The sequence below is a fragment of the Passer montanus genome, unplaced genomic scaffold (genome assembly GCF_014805655.1).
Source record: "Passer montanus isolate IOZ18808 unplaced genomic scaffold, ASM1480565v1 scaffold5, whole genome shotgun sequence".
Classification (NCBI taxonomy): Eukaryota; Metazoa; Chordata; class Aves; order Passeriformes; family Passeridae; genus Passer; species Passer montanus.
In genome coordinates this window covers 16,551,592-16,578,415 of record NW_024369929.1, presented here as the reverse complement: position 1 = coordinate 16,578,415, position 26,824 = coordinate 16,551,592, and the positions used below count along the sequence as shown (strand labels likewise).

General features: G+C 51.3%; 1 protein-coding gene across 1 annotated transcript in view; it reads right to left on the bottom strand.

Moving 5' to 3' along the window:
• Positions 1 to 4,942: 4,942 nt before the first annotated feature.
• Positions 4,943 to 26,824, bottom strand: part of SMAD6 (SMAD family member 6) — a 38,910-nt gene continuing 17,028 nt past the window's right edge. The window contains exon 4 of the mRNA XM_039723260.1: positions 4,943 to 5,908. Coding sequence (XP_039579194.1) covers positions 5,367 to 5,908 — 542 coding nt within the window. The 3' untranslated portion in view covers positions 4,943 to 5,366. The remainder of the gene's footprint in view (positions 5,909 to 26,824) is intronic.

The window sequence follows — 26,824 nt, the reverse complement described above, 5'->3', positions numbered from 1 at the left end:
CCCCCCCGCTGCTCTCTTCCATAGCCAAGCTAATAAAAATGGAAAGCACTAAGAAATTCCAGCAGAGGGGAGGTGCAAAGGGAAGATCCCACTCATTTAAACCTATCCTAAGCAGAAGATAATTAGGCACATATATCCCATAAAGAATAGCAACAGTATATGCAATTATTGGGAATGCACACTTTAAGAGCATTTGCCAAAAATGCCTGCTTTTATTAAAAAGGAATGGTTTCACAAAGGCCCAACTGTAAGAAAGGTTGTAATTTGCCCAAATAAAACTTAATTTGATCCATGAAATAGCTGTGGTTTATTGTGTAATATATGTGCTATGTGTTTTAATTTAATAGAATTCAATATAATTGTAAGCCAGTTGAGTTTCAGAGCAATTTTGGGTTGTTCCCACAGTGTGCAGAGCACAGATGCCACTTTGTGCATCACACCAGCACATCCATAAATCAGGAATATAGGAAGGATTATCCACAAAGCAGCAAGTAATGCTTCATCACGCTCCAGACAGAAAATAAGACCTTTGAGGGGAGCAGAAGGAGTTATTCACAGGAAATAACTCGGGATGCTCTGCACTCAGCCAGGCTCCTGGATGCAGTTTTGGGGTGTAGGTATCACCCAGTGATGCCATGGGCCCCCCTGCAGAGCCCCCAGCCCACCCCAGCTGAGGGCAGATGGAGGTGAATCTTTATTTTTGCTTTCTAGGAAGGTCTGCTGGACACTCACAAGAGCAGATCCTGCTCTCCCCACCAGGCAGCTCCTGCTCCCAAAGCTCAGGACACACTGAGGGGAAGTACAGCACCTCCCCAGCACAGCTCTGCAGCATTTCCCACCTCCCATTTCCTCCAAAGCCAAGCTTAAACCAGCCAGGGAGCAGCACATTCACCACCAGCCTCCCCCAAGCCCCCTGCCATGCCCTGCACCAGCTCCCTCCATAAGGCATGGGATGGATAGCAGAGAAACATTTGATTTTTTTTGTCCTGGTGTTTGTCAGAGAAAGCCCCACAACCCCCCTCTGGCTCCTGAGGCTCACCCCACACCCCTGAGAGGCACCAGCAGCTCCATCCTCTGAGCCAGCACCACCCTGGCAGCTGTTAAAGCTCTTCCTCCACATCAGTGCCACCCCAGAGCAGGCAGAGCCCCAGCCTGGAGCACCCAGGGCTTTGGGAAGCACAGGTTTGTGTGTGAGCAGCTCTGCTAAATGCATTAACCCACATCCCAAAGAGCTGGAGACCTTCCACCGCTCACAGCCCACGAAGCCAAGCAGCATCACACCCCAAACCAAACCTCAGCTCCCTTCTCTGCACCAACAGGGATTTTTGTCTTTTCCCTTGGTAGCCCACACAGAGCCCTGAATTTGAATTCCAGCTATGAATTAGGCACTGAACAAGCCCCTCCACTTTCACTGTGGAGATAAAGCCCTGAGAAGGAGGATTATGGCCCAAAGACTGGCAGCCCCCATAAAACTGTGGCTAGACCTGTGCCACAAAGGGTCTCAGCCTCTCTTTTTAAGTAGAGTTGAGAGTGGATGAATTTAGCAATAATTTCTTTTCCATTCTGGCTGCTGAAAAGCATTTCTCAGTCATAGCAGCAATGCAGTCAAGGACTGGGATGATGAATGTCTGCTCACAGGAGGAGCAGCAGCCTCTGGGACCCACCAGCAGCAACTGGCTGCTCCTCCCCAGCCCAGTGCACACTTTAAAACCCATTATTGCTGAATTAAGAGGATCCTGTCAAATAAACACAGTCCACACACCAAAGCCTGAAAGGACTCAGGTCCAATATGAGAACTACTAATTCAGGGCTTCCACTGGAGTGGACTTGGGGCACACTTGTAACTCCAGGAGAACCCAGCTGATGCCTCCAGCCAAGCCTTGGCACTCACAGGAAAAACTGTCCAGTGAATTTCACTGCTCAAGCTTCAGCTCAGAACATGTCCCTGTCCCCCCAGCCCTCAGGGGAGGCACGGCACCCACACCAGGCTGTGCTGCAGCATGGAGAGCCCACTGCTCCCTGCCAGGGCTGCGCTGGGGCGGCTCCACCTGAGCAGCCGCTGCCTTGAGGACACCTGGAGGGTGACAGTCACACGCTGAGGCACCAAACCCACCCCAAACAGCCCCATCCTGCAATGAAACCATCCCCTCTCACCCTCAAACCAGAGGGGCTCGGGGCAGTGCCCAGCCGGCCCCTCAGCACCAGGACAAAGCTGTGTTTGCTCCGGGATCCCTGCCCGGGCCTGAGGGCGCTGCACACCCAGCCTGGGCACCACAACAGCAGAGGCTCTGCGTGTTCCAGCGCTGCTGCAGGGAAAAAAACCCCTCATTTCCCCACGGCCCTGCCCAAAACAAGCCCCTGGTGATCCGTAACCACAGCGGTGAGCCAAGAGCCTCCTCAGACAAAGCTGAGCAGCTCCAGCTCAAAAGGTGCCACAGAGGCCCACAGACCAGCCCAAGCACGGGCCAGCACCCTCCTGTGAGGGGGCTCCTCAATTTCTACCCTTAAAATGCTCCAGCACCACACAGACCCAACAACAGGGAACATTCCACTTACCTTGGGTGGTAGGAGAACACAATTCCTGCAGGAAAAAAGGAAAATCCCACTCAGAGAAGCTCAGGAGGCTGCTCAGAAAGGAACAAAGCCGTGACCATCCTGCTTTTATAGGGCTGGGGCAGCCAGCGCAGCTGTGGGAGCTGCACAGCAGAATCCCATCAGCTCCTCTCCCAGCCCCAACCGTGCCCAGCTGCTCCTGCAAACCTGGCAGGAATCACCTCCTCTTTGCCCTCGGGGGTGCCCTCCACCACAGCCACCCCCGGGGACAATTCCCGGTCCAAGCCTGCTGCAGGGAAGGCTCCAGCTGAGCTCTGAGAGGGTCCAGTGTGCAGCTCAACGGCTTTGAAGTCCTAAAGCTCCTCTGAAGAGTTCTAACTTTCAATGATTATAAGGTACTAAAGGGGCAAAACGACACAGAAAAGGATACTTGATGTCTTATTTTGTTGCCTCACCATAAAATCCTTTTTTATTCCCTTTAAAGCCCCGCTGTCAACTGAAATAAAACTCCAGATTTATTCCTGGGGAAGCGAATGAGTAATGAAAAAAAGGAGAATTAAGCACCATCAGTGGATTGCACAAGGGAAAGCCCAGACTTAACCCTCAAATCCATCCATGGTGCTGTTTTGTCCAAAATTATGGATGAAGGGGGTAGAAAGTGGAAAATGGTGGCACTGCTGCATGAGGAGAACAGGGAGCAAAGGTGTGAATGTGGTGGTGGAAAATGCTGGGAACATTAAAAGGAAACAAGGGAAAGCAATTTTTGCTGGTGCTTCCCAGGTAAAATGAGGACAGTATTGAGAAAAATCTCTTTTAAAAGCCCCCAAAACATAAAAATGGCCTCTTGATAGACTGTGTGAAAGCGATACAGCAAGAGAGGTGGGTAGTTTGGCAGGACCCACCAAACCTAAGCCAAAGGGATAAAAAAACCCCTGCAAAGCTCTTGAAAGCTGCTTTAAATGAGAGTGACATGTTTTGACACTGTTCCCTAAGAATGGCTGTAACACAAACAAAAATTAATGATGTCAAGTATTAATACTGATGCTGCAGGAATTCAACCAATGTGGTCCCAATTAAACATCAAATATGGTTATAATTTGAAAAACGACTGCGGGAATGTCATTGCAACATTCCCTGCTCAGATCTCTCCAGCATCCACCCAGGTTCCTGTGTTCCCCTGTGGGATGCAGCCCCCACCTTCCTCCATCCCTGGAAGTGTCCAGGGCCAGGCTGGACGGGGCTTGGAGCACCCTGGGGTGGTGGAAGGTGTGCAACAAGATGAGATTTCAGGTCTCCTCCAACCCAAACCATTGCAGGACTCCACGATTCTGTGATTCCCCATCCTCACTCGTGGCTGTGGCAGGAACATCAGGGCCAGGTGCCAAAATGCAGGACCCTGACGTGCACCAGGAGGGCTTTTGAGTGGTAAATTTTACTCTTTAAAGGTCTCATTGCATCTTTTTCTCTGCAAATATGAAGGTGACAGAAACATCCTCTGCAACCTTGAAAGCTTCCCAGTCACTGGGCTCCAGAGGCTGGGGTTTTATGGAAATCAAAGGCAGAGATTGGAATTGCAGCAGAACTCCAGGACTTGGCAGAGCTGCTCCCTGGCAATAAATAACTTCCCTGACCAAGCAAAGCCCGTGTCCAACCTGCCCCTGCCAGGCCCAGCACAAGTCAGAGCAAAGGAGCTGATTTTATCCAGGATTTCCAGGCAGAGTAAATCAGCCGAGACAGGCACATCTGACCAGGACATTTTTTTGGCTGCAGCTGCTCCTCAGAGTAAATATATTCTTCCCAAACACTCCTGGATCATTTATTGCCTGGATGACACACTGGGAGATCTACAGGACAAAGCTGCTCATGGCTCCTCCGAGGCACTGGAGACGTTCCCAAAATCCAGGCCATGCTCCAGTGGAGGATCCACCCAACCATGAGTTGTCCAAAACCTCCATTTGTTTCTCAACCATCAAACACGTCTGGGACGTGCAGGGCTCACAGACAACCCCTGGGAAAGGCCAAAAACCCAAACTGGTCCTGCTGGGCAGCTTTGTGGCCATGCAATATTCTGCTTTTCTCCAAGACCTACTGATTAGCACTGCTGATGATTAATCTGCACAACGTGGATGTCCACCCTCATCCTCACCATGTTCTGTGTTACCACAGAGGTCAGACAGCCCTGAGTGAGAAGAGCTAGAGATCTTCCTCTCACCTCCTCCCAGTGCTCCCTGCCTCGCTCACCCTCCTCTTGGAGCCAGCTGCAGCCTTCCAACTCATTTATTGCTTTTCCAGGGTCCTGGCTGAGATGGGAGACAGCAGCTGCCCCCCGAACCCCCCTGCCTGCTGCCAACTTCAGCTGGGGGGGGAAGAAAAAAGACAAATCCCCCCCCATAATGCGAATACTTTATTATCAATGAGTGACTGGTATTAGCTTTTTGTCTGGGTATTAATAATATTTCAAAAAACCATACATCAAAATTAGGGCTTTCTCCTATTTTTGCTGTATAATTTTTGTTGTTTTTTTTTCTTTTTTTTAAAAATCTGTATTGAAAGAATTATATAAGCCAAAGTGCATTTTCTGTTTTTTGTCCATATACACATTGCACCATACATAAATAATTACATTGTAAAAATGACTCCATAATTACAAGTATAATATATATTTTCATATAATATATAAAACTTTATATTAAATCTAGGTAGATGATATTTGGGATAGTCTGTGTCTTTTTTTTTTTTTCTTTTTTTTTTCTTTTTGTGTGTGTGTGTTTTGCTGTTGCTGTTGCTGCTTTCCTTTCGTGGGAGGCTGACTGTTACCGGTTGTTGCTGAGTAAGATCTCCAGCCAACACGGACACGACGTGATGAACTGTCTGGAATAACAGGGCCCCCAGCCCTTGGCGAAGCTGATCCGGACGCTGTTGGGGTCGTAGGGCCCGTCTGCATAATCCAGCTCGGCCGTGTGCTGCAGCAGGCAGGACTTCTCGTAGTCAAACACCTTGATGGAGTAGCCCGGCATCACCTTGCGCACGATCAGAGTCCTACAGTTGGGGATGTCCAGTGTCGGGGAGTTGACGAAGATGGGATGCTCGCTGCGGTTGTAGGCCCACACCCCGTCCGGTTCCTTGCTCAGTAAAATCCCGTAGCCGATTTTACTTCGAGTCCTTCTCACAGTCTCGCTCCTGTTGTCCAGGTTTAGCTGTCCGAGGCAGAAGCCGTTTCCTTGAGGTAGGTCGTAGAAGATACTGACAGACTGTTCGTACACTGTGTAGAGGCGGCCCACGCGCGTCCGGTGCTCCCAGTAGGCCACGTTGCACCAATGGCTCCTCTTCACGGCATCGGGCGACGTGCTAGCGTCTGTGGGGACAGAGAGGGAGTCAGGAGTGCTGGGATCACCTGGGAAACCACAGCGCTGGAGCCTGGGAAACAGCTCCTCCCACCCATCAGCTCTGCTCAGCGAGAGCTTGAACTTGTGCTCAACCCAGCCCTTGCGTCCAACACAAACTTCATGTTCAACCCAAAGACGGTGCTCAACCCAAAACTTGTGTTCAACACAAATTTCATGCTCTTCCCAAATCTGTGTTCAACCCAAAGATGGCGTTCAACCCAAAACTTGCGTTCAAAACAAACTTCGTGTTCAACCCCATATTTGTGTTCAACCCAAACTTGTATTTAACCCAAAATTTGCGTTCACTTCCAAAGTTCTGTTTAACCCAAAGTTTGTGCTCAACCCTGAAATGTGTGCTCAACCCAAAGTCCATCTTCAACCCAAAGCTTGCGCTCAGCCCAAATCCTGTCTTCAATTACATCAAATGCCAGCAAGACTGGCAGCTCAAGCCCAGGCTGGAGACAGGACACCCACCATCTCCCATGAGCTCAGCACATCTCCCTCTCCAATTTAATGTCCAACCCTGCATCCACAGCTGGGCCCACGTGTCCTCAGGATATCTGCATTCCTCCCACTGGATCTGGCATGGACACTGTCCTGCTATCCTGAGCCTGGTGGCCCCCCAGCACCCCTGTGCTCCTGCAGCCCCACCTTCCAAGCCCAACTTGTGCCCAGCTGACCCCAGGGATGTCCAGGACGTGCCTGGATGAGTGACCCGCCAGGGTCTCCTCCGTGTAATATTCTCTGACAGCGACGCTGATGTTCCCACGGGGAACATGAAATCTGAGGAAGTGTTTCATGCCAAGGGGGAGTAGCTGCTATGAACTATACATGTCCTTCTAAAAACCCACTGGAGCTCTCTCCAGACAATGAGAGACGTCTCTTCTTTCTAGGAATTACACTCAGGGAAGACGGGAGGGACGCGGGCTGCCAGAAATCTGTTTAATCTATGATGCCTCCAGAATTTATGATCTCTCCAGAAGGAAGACAGGAAAAAGAAGGAGCCCCAAAGAGGGCGAATTAACCACTTGCTGAACATCATTCCTGCTCCTACCTCACCGGTTAACGGAAAACCGCCGTGGAATTTCCAGCAAGGAGCTCTGCTCCGGGCCAGCATTAAGCTCCCTGACAGTCCCTCACGTGCCCGCGGCCTGCTGACCCCGGTGCCTCCGTGCCATCATGTCCCATTAACTCGCCCGCGGGGTGATGCCATTATTTTGCTCCAGAGCCCCCATTGACACACCGGATTTCAGGCACGGCCCTCCAGCCCCGCTTCTTTTCAGGCTCAAATTACCCCGGAGGAGACCGGGCTCCCCTCCCCATTAACCAGCTTTGAATTAAGCGGCTTTGTTGGAGTTTAACTGGAGTTGTAACTATACAAATTTAAGGGGAGGGCTGTGGGGGAGGAGGTGGCGGGGCAGGCGGGGAGGCAGCAGGATGCCCTTTGCTGTGGGCAGTGCTCATCAGCCTGAAGCAGCCCCTCCACCCACCACAGGTCACATTTTTGGGGGAACCATCTCAGTCTCTTCCCCTTCACCCACCACAGGTCACAATTTGGGGGGGACCATGTCAGTTTTTCCCCCTTCACGCACCACAGGCCACATTTTGGGGGGACCATCTCAGTCTCTTCCCCTTCACTGACCACAGATCACAGTTTTGGGGGAACCATGTCTGTTTTTCCCCCTTCAAGCACCACAGGTCACATTTTGGGGGACACCATCTCAGTCCATCCCCCTGCCATCAACTGGGACAACTTCCACTAAACCAGGGTGCTAAGAGGCCCATCCATCTTCCACAGCATCCAGCTTCCACAGTCACTTTTCCCCTGGGACATCCTACAGATGCTCCCAATGCCTTCCCAAAGCTCTCCCCAAACACTGAACTTTGCTGTTGTCCCACTCAAGTGATCTGGGGGCTGCACACCAGCTCAGGGCCTTTCATGTGCCGGGGCTGGAGGCTGGTAGCAATTACTGAGCTCTGCATCTGTTTAACCTCCCAACCTCCTCAAAGCCCTCCATGCCCATTAGCTATGTTGGTTTTGTTATTACATTTTTGAGAAACTACTGCTCAGCCCCTGCATTTCCCCTACAGATTAAGGATGGGACAACTTCAAACCTCCAGTGTCCCCAGCAGCTCCATTAATCAGGGGAACAGTCAGCAATAAACATTTAAATAGGAGTTTCTCATGGTTTAGTGCAAATTAATATACAAGGGGGGGAAAGTAAAGGTGGAGGAAAACAGTGCCTTATCCTACAAAAATATTTTGCTGGAGGTGCCAACAGCCCTGGTGCCATCTCTGCTTTCCAGGAACTGGGAAACATCTAAGCAAAATCATGCATGACAACAGGGGAAGGAATGCATTTCACATGCATGTGAAATAGATTTATTAAAAGCATTTCCATGCAACTTATGGCAGGAACCTCCCTCCATCCATCCATGAATGCAGCCCCTGCCTCATCTCTGTCACCCCACAGCCCCTGCCTGGCAGTGCCAGCTCTCAGCACTCCTGGAGGAGTCCTGCTCTCCTTCAAACAGGCGATGATGAGTTTCAGGTACTGCACCTCAAGAAGTGAGAAGTTTCCTTTCAACCCACTTCTTCTGGCCAAGGGAGAGGAAAGTCTTTAAAATCCATAAAAAAGCAACCCCCATGGAATTAGCCCCCTGGGAGGGGACAGCTCAAGGCTCATGTGAGCAGCCCCTGCCTGCAGGAAGCCGTCGCAGGGTCCCTCTCCCAGCGCTCCCCGTGCTGCGGTGGGCTCCTCTCCCTCCTTTTATCTCCCAGTGCACTCAACCAATTCCTGCAAAGATGAACTCATCCCGCAGGCCTGACATAAAACAAGCACTTCAGCAAGCCCCCAAATCAGGGGGGCCTGTGCTGTGTCTCATCCCCTGCCAAGTATTAGTTTCGCCTCCAGCTATTAGCCACTACCACTCTGCAGAGAGCAGGGGCGGCCGGCACCACCACCTCCTCCTCTGCCTTTTAAATAAATATTCCACTTTTCCCTCCTCTTTTTTTCCACGCTGCCCTTTATGCACAGACAAGAAAATCCACTTTTTGTTCTGTTTTTTTCCCCCCCTCCCACTTCTGCTGGAACAGAGGCCGGCTTGTTAGCGTTCTTTTTGAAGAAAGGAAAATATTTGAGTCCCGCAGTGGTACAGGAGGGGTTTTTAACAACTATCATTGTAGGCAGCTACAACTTGTAGCAGCTCCAGAGGGGCTGGCGTCAGGGCTATCTCCTCCATCAAAGCCACCTTCATCCATCAGATGGAGGGGCTGCAACTCTGCCTGGTGTTTACTCCCTCCTCCACTGCTGCTTCCTCCATGGCAGCAGACCCCAAAGTGAATTCAAACAATTAGAGATAAAGGAACAAGATAGGAGAATCCAACCCAGAATTTAAAGGGAAAAGGCTCCTGCGTGGCTCAGGCAAAAGGAATCTGGGTCTGGGAATAAATGCAGAGAGCAAACACTGTAAATCCTGCCAGCGTTAGCAGCACTGCTGCTGTCGCTCCCTGCAGAGTGTGGAGGTAAAGAAAATAACTTGAGGTTTGAGACTATTTGTGATTTGACAGCGTTTTATGCCAGTAAAGTTCAAAGGAGTGCTTTAAGAGAGAAAAGAAAGATGCTTTTTTCCAAAACAAAACGCTGCACAGTCCCACTGCTTGATGTTGCACTTGAAAGCAGGGTGGAAAACATGGGCAGATCACGAAGCACATGAAACAAACGGCTCTGATTCACTCTCTGGCTTTTCCAAAGCCACCAAACCTCCTCCCAGCAGGTCAAATGGCCCCCTCAATACATGGCTGCAAGGAAGAGCTTCTCAAAACACACTGAAGAGGTGCCCATAGGGAAGGACCACGCACATGAAAAATAAATCACTGCACTCTCCAGATGTGATGGGGACTTGAATGCACATCTGGGCAACCTGGAAATGAAGCAGAATATTCAAAAGTGCTCCCACCACAGAGCCCACTCCCCATTCCCATGCCCCTCCCTCCTGTACTCCTGTGTCACAGGGCAGCCTCACACTCCACTGGCATAGAGCTCAGTTACCCTTCCTCAACACCTTTCCCTTCACTTTTACTCCACTTTTGGAATATTAGACCCATGCTCAGTCTTTTTCCTCCCCCCTGCCACAGCACAGATCTGTATTTACACTGCCCAACACACAGGAGCAGGGAAGCAGGAAGGTGACAGCCACACACAGGTCACTGTGAACATGGTCCAGATAAAAAGCCCAGCACAAAGAACACACACATTTCCCCAAAATCTATTAACAGTTCACTGGGGAGCCATCAGTTAAAATAATCCCCCATTAATACCCCTGGAAACAAGCACAGGGTAAGGAAGGGGTTAAAAGTTTCCACAGCAGAAATGGAATTTTTATGGCCCTGCAAAAAAAAAAAAAAAAAAGGGAAAAAAAGGAAAAAAAAAGAAAAGAAATTAATTGTCAATCTGCCCCAGCAAAGCTCACAACCATTTTCTTTAAGCCAATATACTTAAAATACCTCTGCCATACAAGTCTCAGCTGGAATGCATCACTGTGCCCCCCAGAGCCCCCCTGCCATCAGCACCAACCCTGGCATGGCCCCCTGGGCTGGGGAGAGGCTGAGAGCTGTCCCCAGCACGGGGGCCCCTCAGGGGACACAAACCAGCCCCTTCTGGCTGCCCGTCCTCAGGGGAGCCGTGGGTGGCACCCTGAGGGCACCTCCAGGCCTTGGTGAGCCTGCCTTGGCCCCAGCAGGGCAGAGCCCCAGTGCTGGGCACACTGTGTGTACTGAGGGCAACATCCCAATCCCAGCAGGGAGCAGACACAGCAGGCTGGGCAGGAGCTTCTGCAGGTGAAAATCCTGGTGAGGACAGCAAAGTTCAGTCCCCATCCTTGGGGAACTGCTCCTTGGGTTCTCCAGGGAAGCTGCTGAGAGGAAAAGGCAGGTGGGTGCAAGCAGGACGTTGAGCAGCCCTGGTTCTTCTCCTGGATGTTTTCCTTAAAGCACATCAACAACAGAGGATCCTTCTCTGTCCCAGCTTTCACCAAGAAAAGATTCTCCCTGGTTCCCAGAGGCCCTGAGAAGCAGCCAGCAGCTGCCCAGCTGATGGCCAAGGGCAGCCACAGGGACAGCCAGCACCTTCCTGTGCTGCTCAGCACCAAACCCCCTCACAGATTTCTGGGTTACTCCACTGAATGTAAGGATTCAGCTCCTGTCTCAACGATAAACCAAGAATGTGATTTTTTATTGTCATTAATCTGGTGCCACTGCGGGGTCCCAACCCCTCCATCCTCACAAGGCACATTCCTCATGCTGCATGTGGCTGCTGGGCAGCCATGGACACCAGTTCAGCTCCTTTATCCCACAAAAACCACGGGAAGACAGCTGAGAAGAGCCCTCCCCACCACCATGCCCCTCATCCTCATCCTCATCCTCAACCTCATCCTCATCCTCATCCTCATCCTCATCCTCCTCTTCCAGCCCTCCCCTTGGAGCAGAGCTCTGCTGCTCCCCAGCCTCCTCCTCCAGCAGATTTAATTTGTTAACCCAGGAGATGATTAACTCCGAGGAACACTTGCGCTGGGTTAATTAATTAAATTAGTTCAAAAAAAAGGGTCTGACAAGCACCAGAGCTGGTGCAAGAGGTGTGTGGAGAGGCCTGGGGGGAAAGGGGGACATTTCCATGGCAGCCCAAGAAACAAAAGCAACACAGGACAAGGAGCCAATGCCAAGAATGAGGATGAAAACAATTTTCTCTGCATAAAAGAAACCACTCTGCAAAATCATCAGCTCATGCTAATTTTTTTTTATATCCTTCAAAGCAAAACACATGCCATGTTTAGTTCTGCCCGGAAATTTGGAAGTCATCATCAGTTAGCTTATTTTTAAGCTAAACTCAAGGAGTTTGCTTCTAATGGACCTTCCCCAGCCATTAAATCCACAGTCCAGAACATGATTTTAAGGTATTTTAGCACTGTTTTTCTCTCCAGCTCCCCTGTTTTAGAAAAGGTTTTTCAGCCAAGGGTGAAAACTGGAAAAACCCAACTCAGGTATTTTCCCATGACATTTTTATGTGTTCCTTCTAAACGCCAAAGTTTTCAGAGATTTAGGTGACGTTTTCAAAATGGTTTTGAGTCCAACAATCTCCGTTAACCTCAGCCTGTGTTGCTCAGAGCTTTCAGGCACATCCGTGGCTTTTCCAGCTGCCCGGGTACCTGCGTTACACCTGGCACGTCCGAGGGAACACAACAGTGCAAACACAGCTTCAAAAGGAGCCCCGAACGCCAGCGCCCACGCTGGCTGCCACTTCTGAGAGCATCAGACCTGTCACCAACCACAGCCTGCCTGCCACTCTTCCCTCTTGGAAAGCAGCCCTGGATAAACCCAAACCCAGCACAACCCCGGGGTCGTGCTTGGCATCGCCGTGAGCATCCACCCCTGTGCCCCAACCCGCTGGAAAATGGGGAGAAAAACGAGCTGGTGAAAAGCTCAGGGGAAAGGTTGGGCAAGGGAAGGTCTCCACTGTTTGATTTTCTGTAAAATCCAGAGGTTTGATGAAAATCTTCCTAGAGTTGTCTGCTTGGGATTGGCTTTTTCTTCTTCCTGCTCCTGGCAAGGCACCAGCTCCACTCACAGGGGAGAAGGTTCATTCCCAAAAGTGCCCTGTGCAACTGGGTGAGGGAAACCAGACAAAAATGGGAGGAAAACCCCTTTTTTTCCACTTTTACACTGAGAACTCACACATTTTCAGGTCCTCCACCCAACCATGTGTGCAGTCCCTTTTTTGTTGCTGCCTGCTCCTGGCAAGGCACCAGCTCCCAGCTCAACTCACAGGGGAGAAGGTTCATTCCCAGAAGTGCCCTCTGCAGCAGGGTGAGGGAAGCCAGGACAAAAATGGGAGGAAAACCCCTTTTTTTCCACTTTTACACTGAGAACTCACACATTTTCAGGTCCTCCACCCAACCATGTGTGCAGTCCCTTTTTTGTTCCCCCAGAGCCTGAAAAACGCTGAGAATCTGGGAGAAATCACCCCATAAATCACAGGATGGCAGAGCTCCCTTCCGGCCACGGCTGTGACGTCCGAGGCTCCTTCCCCCACTGCTCATCAATCCGGGGGCTGCAATCCCAGCGGGATGGGCAGGGATTGGGATGGCCACATGGGCTCTCAGCAGCCTTTGGGAGCCGTTCTGGCTTGGCAGAGCAGCTGTGGGTGCATTTCCCCAGAGAAAAACGCTGAGAATCTGGGAGAAATCACCCCATAAATCACAGGATGGCAGAGCTCCCTTCCAGCCACGGCTGTGACGTCCGAGGCTCCTTCCCCCACTGCTCATCAATCCGGGGGCTGCAATCCCACTGGGATGGCCACATGGGATCTCCTGGGCTCTCAGCAGCCTTTGGGAGCCGTTCTGGCTTGGCAGAGCAGCTGTGGGTGCTGCCAGCATCCCCTGGGGGAGCGGGGTAATCCGCCCAGCGGCCGGAGCCGCGGCGCATCCCGCGGCGGGGCCGAGGCGCTGGGAAAGGGGATAAATATAAATAATCATAGTTTTCACTCCCAGAGAAGTTTCGGCTGAGCGCTTCAAAGCCTTTTAAAAGCAGAAACTAATTAGTAGGTCCCTCAGAAGAGAAACAGGAATAACACCCCTTGCCGCCTCCATCGCGCTGCTCGCGGGGAGCACGTTGGGCGCTGGAGCCGAGCCTGGGAATCTCCTCAGCAGAGGGGGACGGGCCAGAGGCTCTGGCTGCACCAAACCAAAGGCTGCTGGTTCACACCAGCACTAATTCTCAATCCTCAACGATGGAAAAGACCTCCAAGGAAGGGGTCTGTCCCACGGTGGAGGGGGCACTGAGTGCTGGAGATGGTTTCGAAGCCAGAGGCCGAGTTGGTGAGGATGTCATGAGGAGGCTGCAGAGATGCTGCTTGAGCCTCCTCATTTCCCACACTTCCCAAGAGCATCAGGGTGTCCCCAGCAGCAGCAGGACCACTGAGCCAGCATTGGATGCTTTTTATATCCAGCTGTTGGATAATCCATGGGCACTGAGCTCCTCCAAACCAGGAAGGCTGTCCTGTCCTTCAAAGGCCAAGCGGCCCATCACCACCTCCTTGCACAGCCCAACCCCAAATTACGGCTCAGCTCCCTCCAGGAACAACCCAAATTTGCCATTTCCAGAGGGGAATGCTCAGCTTCCCCCTCATGAGGCCTCCTCATGTCCCAGCTGATCACAGAAAATCCACTTCCCAGAACACCAGGGAAATGGGAACTTTGGGCTTTGGAGCTCACACAGGACACCAGACCCTGAGCAGGCTGTGGCTGTAGCAGAATTTTAGTTTCCTAACCAGAAATGAGTGGAGCTGCCTCCCTGGGAGGAAAACTAAGGCAATACCAAACAAGACACTGCCACCAGATGTATTTTGAGATCCTGCACTCTGCTCCAGCCCCAGCCATTCCCTTTGGAGCAAGAGCCTCTCCCTGCTCTCACACCTCTGTGGGATTTACTCTGAGAAGGAGCTGATGGCTTCCAGAGGTGACGTGAGGAACAGCAAATGGGCTGAAAAACCCAAGGCCACCCTGATTACTCAGCAGCCACAGAGGGCAGACCGAGCGTCTGTCAGCTCCACACCAACACCACTGCGAGTATCAAGGACTGAGAAAGTTTTAGGAAACCATCCCTGACCTGGAAAACAACCTGTGACAAAGGAGGCTCCCCGAGGGGGCCACAAGCAGCGGCCCAACAAATATTTTTGTCTATAAAACTGGGAATGAACTGCTTTGCTCCTCCTTGGCCGGCTGGCTGTGGAGTCTGGTGTGGGCACACATGAGACCTCAGCTTAGAAACTCTGCCTTTGAACCCAGCCCTGTGCCAGAGGGTTCATCCCAGACCCCAGAAAGGCTGTGGGTCCTCTATTCCAACCCAACCCTCTCTCCAAAAGGGCTCCAGCTGAAGCCTCCCCTCATCTGACAATTCTTCCCCAGCAACCCCAAAAAAAGGCTCTTTTCCCCAGCCCGGTACCAGTGCCCTCACATATATGGGAAGCAGACAGGGGCTGCGAGAGGAATGGGAACTCAGGCTTTGTTCTCCCTGGCCAGAGCCCAAGATCCTGCTCCTGATAAAGCTCTCCCGAGCCTCTCTGTCTGCACAGGCACCTCCAGCCGGGAGCCGGGGCCGCGGGGCTGCCACCGCGTGTCACTCGCCCACGGCTCCTGCAAGTCCCCGCTCGTGCCCCACCTGCTGGGCTTTTACAGGGAATTAAAGGATTTGGGGTGCCAGCCTGGCCTTTGCAAGGAAACAAATCCCTCTGGTGTGCCGGCCAGGCTGGTCACGCTGAAAGGCTGAACCTGTACGGGAGGTCTCGGGCTCCTGCCTGATGGAAGGATTGGAAGCGCTGGGATGGGATTGGGGTGAGCAGCCCTGGAAGGGCCTGGTGCAGCAATCCCACCAGGAAGGGAGCACAGGGATGGCTCCTGCCCTCCTACAACGTGCCCAGGGCTGCGTGGGCACCCACACACGCCAGATTTTCCGATAGCTGCTCCATGTATTGTGTGTAAACATGTGCTGGGCCGCCCCAGCCCTCGCTCCAAGCAGGCAGCTGGTCCACTCACAACTGCTCGTGGCCAGCATCCACGGGCTCTCACTCCCACTTCAAGCCAAGACTAAACAATGACTTCAGCAACTCGGGATTGAAGCCCCAGGGTTGGTCCCTCACATCCACAGGGGAGCAGGGGATGCCATGCTGGCATCTCCAGGAGGATCTGCAGCACCGTGAGTGCCATGGAAAACAGCCCTTGTGCCACCTGTGTGCATGGAGGGGCCCTTCTTCTGCCAAATCCACAAACCAGCAGCTCAGGAGTGCATGCACAGAGCACCCACTTCTGCTAACCTGGGGCAAGACCATCCCTGAAGATCAAACAAATCTTAGAATTGCAGAATTGTTACAGCTGTAACTCTAAAATCATTGAGTCCAACTGTCACATTTTTATACTCCCTGGAACAGTGCTGTAAAACCTGTTAGAGTGCAGATAAACAGCAAGAAAGGTGGTGTGATGGAGGGGTGGGGGATGAAAATCAGTGTATTTGCATGAAACCCACAACACTGAAGAGCCACTGCAGCCCAGATCTCTTCGAGTCCCCATCTCCCAGAGGCATCTCCCACATTCCTCACCCTGTACTTGCCCATGGAGACTGGAGGTGACTCACACCAATTACCCTCCCTGGCCAAGAAGGACTTGTTTTCATTTCTACAAACCACAGTTTCTTTTAAAAAAAAAAAAAGGGGGGAGGGGAAATAGGAAAATGCCAAAATACACAGAGAACTCCATGGAATACATCCTGCCCTGCTGCACTAATATGAATCCCAGACAACTCCAGCTTTGCTTGGGATATTCTAGGAGAAAAGGATTAATGAGTTATCACAGAATCCCAGACTTGTTTGGGTTGGAAGGGACCTTTAAGCTCATCCCATTCCACCCCCTGCCATGGCAGGGACACCTTCCACCATCCCAGACTGCTCCAAGCCCCATCCAGCCTGGCCACGGACACTTCCAGGGATCCAGGGGCAGCCCCAGCTTCTCTGGGAAATCTGTGCCAGGGCCTGCCCACCCTGACAAGAAGAATTTCTCCCCAAGACCCCATCCATCCCTTCCTTCTGGCAGTGGGAAGCCATTCCCTGTGTCCTGTCCCTCCATGCTGTGAGTTACAGCAAGGACAAAGCCAGTGGAACTGCTTGGATTAAAAAACTCTCCCACCCTTCTAGGACAACCTCTCATCCTTCTTGGGAGCTGAATTTTCAGGCTAAAAAAATAACCTTTTCAGGGTTGCTCTATGCAGGGTTTGTGGCTGCAACTCCTCCACGAGCTGTTTTGGGGCTGAAAGCAGAGGCTGAACTCAGACACTGCAAAAGAAGCACCAAATAAATGACCTTCCCAGGGGGAGGAGAAGGGAAGGAGAGGAAGGGGAGCAGGTCGGGCTCTCTGTACATCAAGGCCAGGGAGATTAAGGCAGCACGTGAAGGCATCCTCAGGGATAATGAGTTCAACACTGCACTCCCTCAGCTCAGCACTGCAGGAGAAACACCAGATTCCTCCCCTCCCTCCGGGGAAATCCGCTCTAAAAAATAAAGTGAGGAATACTGGGGGAAACACCAGGCATTGCACATTAAAGAGGCAGCTTGTCACCAGCCTAAACCAGACCCATTTTTTTTCCTCATTCCATATATATCACACATATAAAGAATCCACACGGATTTAGAGACTCCCCCTGCAAGAAGCCTGAAGAATAACTGGGTGTAAAACCAGGGCTGGATACTTTTCCAGAAATACATTCACAAAGCTCACACAAATTCCCACTTTGGCTAATTTTTGCCTGTTATTGCAGCATTTCACACTGTTTCTGATGGGGCTGTGCATGATGTGGAAGTCTCATTGTCCAACCCCACTCCTACATGGTACAAACAGATATTGGTGTTATAAACTCTGTCAAGTCCTGCACTAGAATCTTTAAATTGTTAAAAATAGGAAAGAAACTGCACAGTTCACATATTTTATAAAGCTGGGTTAAATCAACATCTGCAAAAAATATCCCCGTTAAACGAAATAGCAGGATTTCATTAAGTAAATTGCAAGTTGGCAAAAATTCTGAAAGAAAGGGAAAAAGCCACAGCCAGCCCTGTAATTTAAACCTTATTTTAACTGTGACAGCATGGCTGTGAGAGGCTGCATTTCCAAAGGAAAAAATAAAATGAAGTTTAAAAAAAGTACCTGTTCCCCCTGTTCGTCACCTCAGCGTCTGCAGTCGTTACTCAAACGAGTTTTTCCACAGGGAGATGAAGAGGGAGCAGGACAGGCTGCCTCTGTGTCACATCTACCAACCCCGCAAAACTCAGCGTTTTCCAGCACAGGAGCACCTGGATGCTGCTGGGTGATGGTGGCTGCAAATCCCTCGGAGCCAGAGGGCTCAGGACACCCCAGGGAGGCTGCAGCCCCCGCTCCACCCCTTTCCCTGGAAGCTGAGCAGCTGAAACCCGGGATGAGATGGCTGCAGAGCTGTGAACCAGCTCAGCCTGGGTGACACTTCATCACTTGGTGTGTTTTAAACACATCCTGCTCCCCTGCACGAGCCTGGGGTGCCCCAGGAGAGGCAGGATGGGGCTGCTGGCTGTGCACCCCAAAGACACCCCTGGGAGCACAGTGCCCACCCTGGGAGCTCTCTGGGCTCTCCTCTGGGATGGCTGCTTCAGGGTGGTCGTTTTCCCACCTGGAGGGTGCAGCTTTGGGGCACAGCTGAGCCCTGGGGCAGGCAGGGTGTTTCCAGCTGGTTTTCCCAACCTGCTGAGCCTTTCCCTGCCCGGGGTGACTCAGGCAGGCTGGGCTGGGCTGCGTGGGGAAGCCGAGCTCTTCCCACAGCCCCGGCCAAGGGCCCTGCAGGAGCCATCCCTGCAGGAGCAGGGACAGGGACAGGACACCCTGGGGGCACCGCTCGGGGCCACCTCCTCCAGGCCAACACCCGGGCTCCAGATTTCAGCTCCAGAACTCCAGTAACTCCAACTTCCCACCCAAGAGCTCTGCGTGTCCCAGGGGAATCACCTGGAAGCAGCACTCTGGGATCAGTACAACCCATCTGGCACATACTGGATCTGTTTGCTTTGAGAAGAATTGCAAAACCTCAAAACAAAACGTGAAAAGAGCAGCTCTGATCTGCAAACTTGGAGCTGAAGAGGAGCCCTCTCACAAAAAGGCCAATTATTTGCTTACAAGGTTTTGGCTTCGCTGTTTTTCCTGGCACTTACGCCACTGGAGTTATTTTGAAGGGCTGTTTGCTCCAGGAGGAGCCGAGCAAACAGCAATCCCATTTCCTTTCGGATCTAAACATCCGTTTGCCGTGCGAGCAGGAGGAAAAAAACCCAACCCCGAGTGCCTCAGGAAGCACAGGGGAAGGGGAGTGGGTGCTGCTGGGGAGGGCAGCACTGCACCCACCCAGCCAAGGGGGTCCCCACTCCCTGCTGGCCTGGAACGACAGGGAGAGGTCACCCAAGGGCTCTGGGATGCTCTCCTCAAGCAGACCGAGCAAAGCTCCAGGGGCTGGACCTTCCCACCTTCCTCAACACATCCACGGGGGTTGGATTGATGATCTTCACAGGTCCCTTCCCAGCCAAAGCAGTGCAGGATCCCACCCCTACAGCGGGATGGAGCAGCTCCTGAGGGGGGAATTCCAGGCAATTTCACAGCCTGGATGAAGCAAGGAATAAAAGGGGGCTGCAGGGGCCCCTCGGAGCTCCCTGGAGATACAGCACTGCTGGGGCCTTGCAAGAGGAAATTTGGGAGCAGAAGCAAGATGGTTGTGCTGGGGGAAGTGCATGGCAAAGAAGGACATGGAGCTGCTGGAGCAATTCCAGAGGAGGCCATGGAGATGCTCCAAGGGCTGGAGCCCCTCTGGAGCCAGGCTGGGAGAGCTGGGAATGTTCCCCTGGAGAAGAGAAGGCTCCAGGAGAGCTCAGAGCCCTTCCAGAGCCTAAAGGGGCTCCAGGAGAGCTGGAGAGGGACTGGGACAAGGCCTGGAGGGACAGGACACAGGGAATGGCTCCCAGTGCCAGAGGGCAGGGCTAGGTGGGACACTGGGAAGAATCCTCCCAGCTATGCCTTCCACCCTTCAGTGAGCAAAGGGCCAGCTCGCCGGCGTGTTCCTAAATTTCCTGGCTTTTGAGGACACAAGCCAGGTCATTAACATTATTTATAGGTTCCTGTGTATGAGTTTCCATTTGTTTGCCTGCTTAAAACCAGTTAGGTGGAAAAAAAAAGCAATTCCTGGAGGTCAGACAGTTAAAAAACCCTCATGTCCATGGTCTGATGGACCCAAAGGATCAGGAGCTCCTTTAGAGGCATAACTGTTTCCTTAAATGCTTATTGTGTAAATATTTAAGCTACTTTATAAAACTTTTACAATGTACTTAGGAAGCATAAATCTCCCCAGCGGAGCACGGCAGGCCCTGGCCGTGCACGCTCAGGAACACAAACAGGGACATTTCCAATGCTAATGCTGCACCCAAGGGGCCCTGAGGTCACAATCCCAGGAAAATCATTACTAAGCTGATCCCCTGGGCTCACCCCAAAAGGGAGCGTGGTTACGTGCACTGAGTCATTGCTACGGGGTGACTTCAGCCTGGCTGCCTTTGAAAACAATCAGGGATTGATGGCTAGTGGGTGGTGGTGTGCATGGAGCCCTGAGGTTTTTCCTCTTCAAAGCACAGCTCTTACACTCCAGAATTATGTAATTCAAAAACAATCCACTAATGCTCATCCGTTTTAAGAATGAAATGATTTTTTTTTTTTTCCGCTGCCTGTGGAAGGTTTGAAGTCAAAACCAAACTGCTGCATCCCTCACCAGTCCAAACCAGTGGCACCCACCCATGCCAGCCTCTCTCGTGGTGCTTTTTGGGGAGATAAACTTCCCAGAGGTGAATATTGCCTTGCACTGGGAAAAAGTCCCCATGTGCTGACGGACACATCTGTATCCAGGCTGGTTTCCACAGGGAAACCGTGCAGCTCTGTGGGATTTGCTTGGACACAGCACTCACCAGCTCCAATTCTTCAAAGAAACGAGACCTTATTTAACATAGGAAGTAACATGTTTAGGAGTTTTTCCCCAAAACAGCTTCTCTACTGTAATTTAGGTGCGTTTGAGGCAACAACAACAAACGGAATCAGGGAACTGGAAGTTTATTCTCTTTGCAGAGCACAGCTTGCTGTTGTATATGATGAAGTACATAGAAAGCCTGGAAAAAACTTGGATGGGAGTTCAAACACTGATGTTTTAAAGATGAAAGGGTGTTCTGCGATTAAATGTTTAAATAAAGTTTTCTGGTACTAAATCATTTAAACATTTTCACATTCCTCACATTTCTAGAAGCGCCGTTGGCTTTTATTTATTGTCATAACCCAGTGCCCTCAGCAAGCCACCAGGGCCACTTGAGGCAACCTGCTTTCCAAAGGGAAAGTTCTTTCCGGATGGTAAAAAGTCAGGAAGAACAAGGGAGCCTGAGCCTTATTCTCCACCCCCCATTTATTCTCCAAGCCCCGTCATATTTTCCTTTTTTTTTTTTTTACAAATAAATCCTCCCATGCTGCACATGGGCACAGTCAGGTTCTGCTCTAAATATTGACCAGAAATTCAAAGTAACTCCACTGACTTCACCGTAGTTGTATTTAGACAGCTGAAAATCAACAGAAATTGGCCTGGGTGTTGAAATTGTCTTTTTTAGCAGCTCTCAGGCTGTTGCAGGGTGCTGTCAGTGACCAAGTCAGAATTGCTCATGGGGACACAGAGCAAGGCTCCACCACCAGGGCCTCAAACAGCCCCAGGAAGAGGAAAACCTGAAGTCCTCGAGCTTTTTAGGAAGGTACAACTCATGAAACCACCAAGCCCAACGCTCCAGCCCAGCAATGCAAGGAAGCTCCGACCTGGCCTCTCCCAGCTCTGCCACAAAGCTTCGAGGAACTGCAGAGACATCCAGGAAAAATGGGGATAAACCTGCCACGAGCCAATTAAGAGTGGAAGTGCTGGCGAGGTTTTTCCTGCAGAACAACACAGCAGTAGCAGAGGAACAAAAATCTGAATTTCTCCCGTGACAGAGCTCGATAAACAAAACGTGGTGTGGTTTCCAAAGCCAGAAGATAACTGGGCTCAGTCACCCAGCACGCTGCTGCCGACCCTGATGTCCTTCTTTCCTTGTAAATCCATCATTAAGGAATAAAAACAACAGCCCAGGCTCAAGGGGACATTCATGAGTGGCGAGCCCTGCTCGGGATCCCTGGTGGTTCCATCCCTGCTGCTCTCCACTGAACCTCTCCCCAGGAGCTCCCAGGGCTGTTTGGCTAACACGGCCCAGGATAAAACTCCCTATTTATTTTGGCACCCTGCACTCCCAAGGCCCTAAAACCCAAATAAAGCCCGTTCCCCTCTGTGTGTATCTCCAGCTATTGACACTGCTCGGGACCAATTTGCAAATCCAAACAAATGCTCTGTTGTGTAATGGGGCTGGAAAAACAATCAGGAAGGGGCTGGGGGTGTGCTCACAGGTTCCTGCTGAGGGAGGGCTGGAAGGGATTACAAGAAATTCAACTTTTACTCTGATAACAACAGGGGCTATTTTCTGCCCATGACATCACGCTCCCAACCTGCCACGGAGCAGAGATGGTGCTGGTGGAAGTCACGGAGGACTTTGCTGGTTGTTCCAGTGGCCAACATCCTACAGTTCCCTCTTAAAAATAGTGATTTTTCTTTTCTTTTCCTGTGCCTCGCAACCACCCAAATCCTCTCTGCTGGCTCAGCTGATCTGAGGATAAATCACAGCATTCCAAATCCATGTGAACAAGCCCAGACCCTCCAACCTGCAGGGAATGATGGGGGCACAACTTTTCTGCCCTGTTCAGTAGAGAGAAGATGAATTGTGCCCTTCAAATGGCTCTTCTCACTGCTGGCTGCAGTTAAGTATCTAAAAAAACCATCTCAGACAGGGACATTGTATTATTCTGAGATTAAGTGCAAGAATTGCTACCCAAACACCATCAAAATGGTCCAAAACATTATTAGCTCTTTAATCACATACAAAAGCAACATCCCACTAAGGGAATGTCATTGCCTGGATGACTCTGGATAGGAAATGGAGCTGGAAATGGATTGTGAGAATAAATACATTGGTGTGTTCTACCTGCAGACACAGAATTGATGTATAAGTGGTGGCATTAAGCTACACCTACAAAACTGAAGGATGTCAGGGGCTGGAAAAGCACAGTGCTGTGCAGGGCAGGGTGAAGTTAAAACTCTTATTCATGAGTCCATTATTTCAGAACCAATGGCTGAAACTAAGAGCTGCCACAAACTTCTCCTGCAGCTTGAAGGACCAACCCAGAGCCCCACTGCAGCCACCACAGGGGCTCTGCTCAGCAGAAAAAGGGTCTCCTTTCAATGCAATGGAGAAGGCAGAGCAACGACTCTATTTTAGCCCTGTTGCTATGAAATGTCTACAAAAATAAGTCCTGCTTGTGCCCTCCCTGAGGCACATCCCTGTCCTGCTCCTCTCGCAGCCCTGTCCCAGCCAGAGCCTGGCCTTGGCCAAACTCACCTGGTTTCAGGTTTCCTGACAAACCCCGAAACACAAATACATCCCTAATTCTGCTGGGGAAGCTGAGCCAAGTTTCTGGCAGGGCTGTGCTTGGGATTGAAACAAGGGGGGGAAAAAACCACTGTGGTTTTGACCCAAAACCAAGACCTCCCCCCACCAAACTTGGCAGTTCCGACTGATTTTTATTTTGACTCAAAACTCAGGGCTCCAACACCTCACTTGGGGAGGGGGATTTTCAGAGCCCTGCAGGACATCCAGCTCCCTGCCAGACACTGGATATCTTGGTGGAAGTGTGCTACTCCAGTGCCATGGTGAGGAAATCCCAGCTTCCACTGCAGCACAAACCCCAGAACAAGGGAGGCTGCTCCTAAACCCTCCCTGCAAATCCCATCCGTGCCCAGAGCCCAGCACTTGGAGGCTGCACACAAACAGAGCTGCAGGCATCTTTCCGAGGGCTGCAGGGGCGAGTTTAAAAGCAGGATGTTTGGCTGAGCTGCTCTTCCCTCAAATAAACACCCACGGCCTCGCTGGAACAGAGAGGCACCGCTCTGGGAGCGCTGCAGTCGCTGCATTTCCACAGAGCCAGCCTCGAGTTCCCCTGGCTCTGGCAGTGCCACCAGCCTGGGTGGCACCTGGGGAAGGCAGAGATGGCCACAGCTCTCCAAGGGCCACGCTGGAATTCTGGCATGTGGAGGGAAGGGTTTTCTCATTCCCCCTTTCTCACGGACCTGCTGGGTTGAGTTAGTCAGAAAAACTCTGTTTTGGAAGCTGTGAAATGCTGAATTGGTGAGAATTTCTTTCTGCATCACAGTCTGCTGCATCACAGCTCAGGGAATCAATCCAAGCTGATGCTCCCATTCTGGGAGTGGATCTGCATTCAGCACTCACTGTTGCCTTTGTAGTCTGGAGACCACCAAACCTGCAGTGTGTGCAACCGCACCGCTCAGCAGGAGCCAGAGTCTCACCCCTGTGCCACCACCAACCCAGGATAAAGACACAGCACTTGGAGAAACATTTCTGCTGCCTGCTCTTCATGCACCCCACACACTGCTTCAGTTCCTTCATGTGTCACAAGCATTAAGCACAACTACAAAGGAGAAATAAGGAGTAGAAGCTCCAAGATAAGCCTGTGCTGTTTCCCTCGGGTGGCTGCATTCACCCAGGCACTGCAGAAATGCCCCTTCTCTGTTAAACCATCCTGTGCCCACCCTCACCACTCTCCTGGGCTACTGAAGGCTGGTTGTGAGGAGTTTGGTACCCACTGCAGCTGGCACTAGTGAGTTATTAATGCCTGAACCAATTTCAGTCACCTGCCTGCCTTGGAAGCACCCCCTGAATCCCTAAAACCTTCCTGGGTGTTTGAACAGGGTGGAGAACACAACTCCAAATCCCAGGGGATGCTTCTGTGCTCACACACCAAACACTCAGCCCCAGGGACGTGCACCGAGGCAGCCCGACCCACAGAAGAGCTCGAGAAACAAATAAAGCCAAAATTTAACAACCTCTAATCCAAGCCGTGATGGCTGGAGGTGGCAGGGCCACGGCACACCCCAAACCCCGGTGCTCCCTGTGCCCCACCCCACAATGCTCCAGGGTGGGATGGCTCCAAAGGCAGCCCCAAATCCCAGGAGTACAAACACCACTGAGGGAGCACAGAGCCAGGAGGAAAAGCTCTGGGGGCTGGGGGAGAGGCAGGCAGCCACGACCCAGGCGGTGCCAGCTTCGCCCCGGCCCCGCTGCGGGGGAACGGCTTTGGGAGGCAGCTGGTTCTCATTGAGAGCCTCTGCAGCCTGCATGGGGGGAGAGAGCCTGCAGGGAAGGGCACGGGGAGGGGCCAGAGGATGGGGATTAAAATAATATTGTGTCGAAATCTCAATGAGAGGGAGGAAAGGGGGAAGAGCAGAGAAAGCGGCGCTTTCTGCGAGGCAGCGCCGGCCATCCAGCCCGAGGCTGAGCTGGGATTATCTGCTGGCTCCCAGCAATGCTCTGCTGCTGCTGGCTTTGTCCTCATTTAAACCTGGATTGATTCTACTGCACGTACCCAGCCAGGGCAGCTCCTTCCCTGCAGCCCAGGGCTCCCACAGTGGACAATGCACTCACAAAACCCTTCCACAGCTTGGTCTGGGCACAGACAGCCCCTCTCTGGGACAGCCCTTCCATCAGCACCTTCTGTTTTATGGGTTTTTTTCCACTGTTTCTGTGTTTTAAAATGATCGGTTCCACAGTGCAGCCCGCTGGGATGTGCATGGATACACCAGGCTGGAAGAGAAAGGGCTCCAGCCCCACTCCAACAAAACATGTTTGGTGACAGACCTGATCCAAACATGCACAATCCAGGATGTGAGACAGGTAGGTTCTCCCCTATTCCCTTCTGAGATTCAATTTCTTTGGAAAAAACCCCCCAGTTTTCAAGCCAAGAATCAAGAAACTCCACAATATTATTTTTACTGTTCACCTTTGTTTGAATACTAGCTATAGTCCAACCCAGTCTCTTGTTCTTGGTTCTTCTCCCATTTTCCCTTTTGAGATTCAATTTCTTTGGGAAAAAAACCCCATTTCAAGCCAAGAATCAAGAAACTCCACAATATTATTTTTACTGTTCACCTTTGTTTGAATACTAGCTATAGCCCAACTCAGTCTCTTGTGCTTGGTTCTCACTGCCAAGTTCTCAGCTGAGTTTTCTGGGACCAACCATTCCCAATTCTCCAAGCACACACAGGTTTCCTCTCACCCTTTTTCCTCTCACTTCCTCACAGGGAAGGACCATGGAGAAAACCATCCTTGGGGCTGTACCAATGACACACAGCAGCACATGCAGCTCCAGCACCCATTTCCTACAGGAATAAGCCCTGGGCATCCAGTTTCCTTGAAAGCTTTGAAAAGCCACGCTCAGCTTTTCCTTCCTGCAGGTTTAACATGAGCTGACACTTCCCAGCGAGGCAGCAGAGCTCGGGGGACTGCAGGGCTCAGCACATAAAACACCCAGAGCTGCAGCCTTTGAAGCAGAGCCCTTCAAAGACAGGCACATACCAAATCTACTGAGGTTTTCTACACAAACAAATTCAGCATGGCAAGAGCAAAACTAATTTGCAAAGATCTTTTAATGTTGGAAGTCTCAAATGACCGACCCTTTCAAGCACAGCTGAATTCAATCCTGCTCTGAAGGTCTGCACTGGCGATTCAACATGGAAAAGACACGGAGATTTCAAAATATGTGGCTGTAATTACTGGGGAATAAAGAATGACTCCAATTTTCTTGTTCCAGTGATGAAGAAGCTGCCCAGTGTGCTCCTAGTGTGTAACCTGTGAAATGAGTGACTTTTTTTTTTTTTTTAAACATAATTCTGCTGACATTTCCCTTCCATTCAAATAACTCAGCAATGGGGGAAGAGCAGCTCCCTGTACCCACGGGATCTTTACCTTGGTTTGTATTCTGCCAGGCATTTCCTTGTTCTGCTGGGGGTGGAAGTCCCCGCAGTCACACACATCCCTTTGTGCAAGCACTGAACAGGCCCAGTGCAAATGGAAGAGTCAGACAAATTCCCATGCTGGAAACCCCTGTGGCATTCATTTAAAGATGAGCCAAAGCAGACACGGGCCCGTTCTGGGTCTGGTCCTCCACACAAGCCAGCTCCTGGCTCCTGGAACACCACCCAGGGGTTTGGGGGGCTGGGATGTCCCCACCAGAGAGAGACAGGTGCAATCCCACAATGGGTAAGGCTGGGAAAGCCCTCTAAGATCAGCAGCTCCAACCACTCTACTTGTCCCCAGGTGCCACAGCCA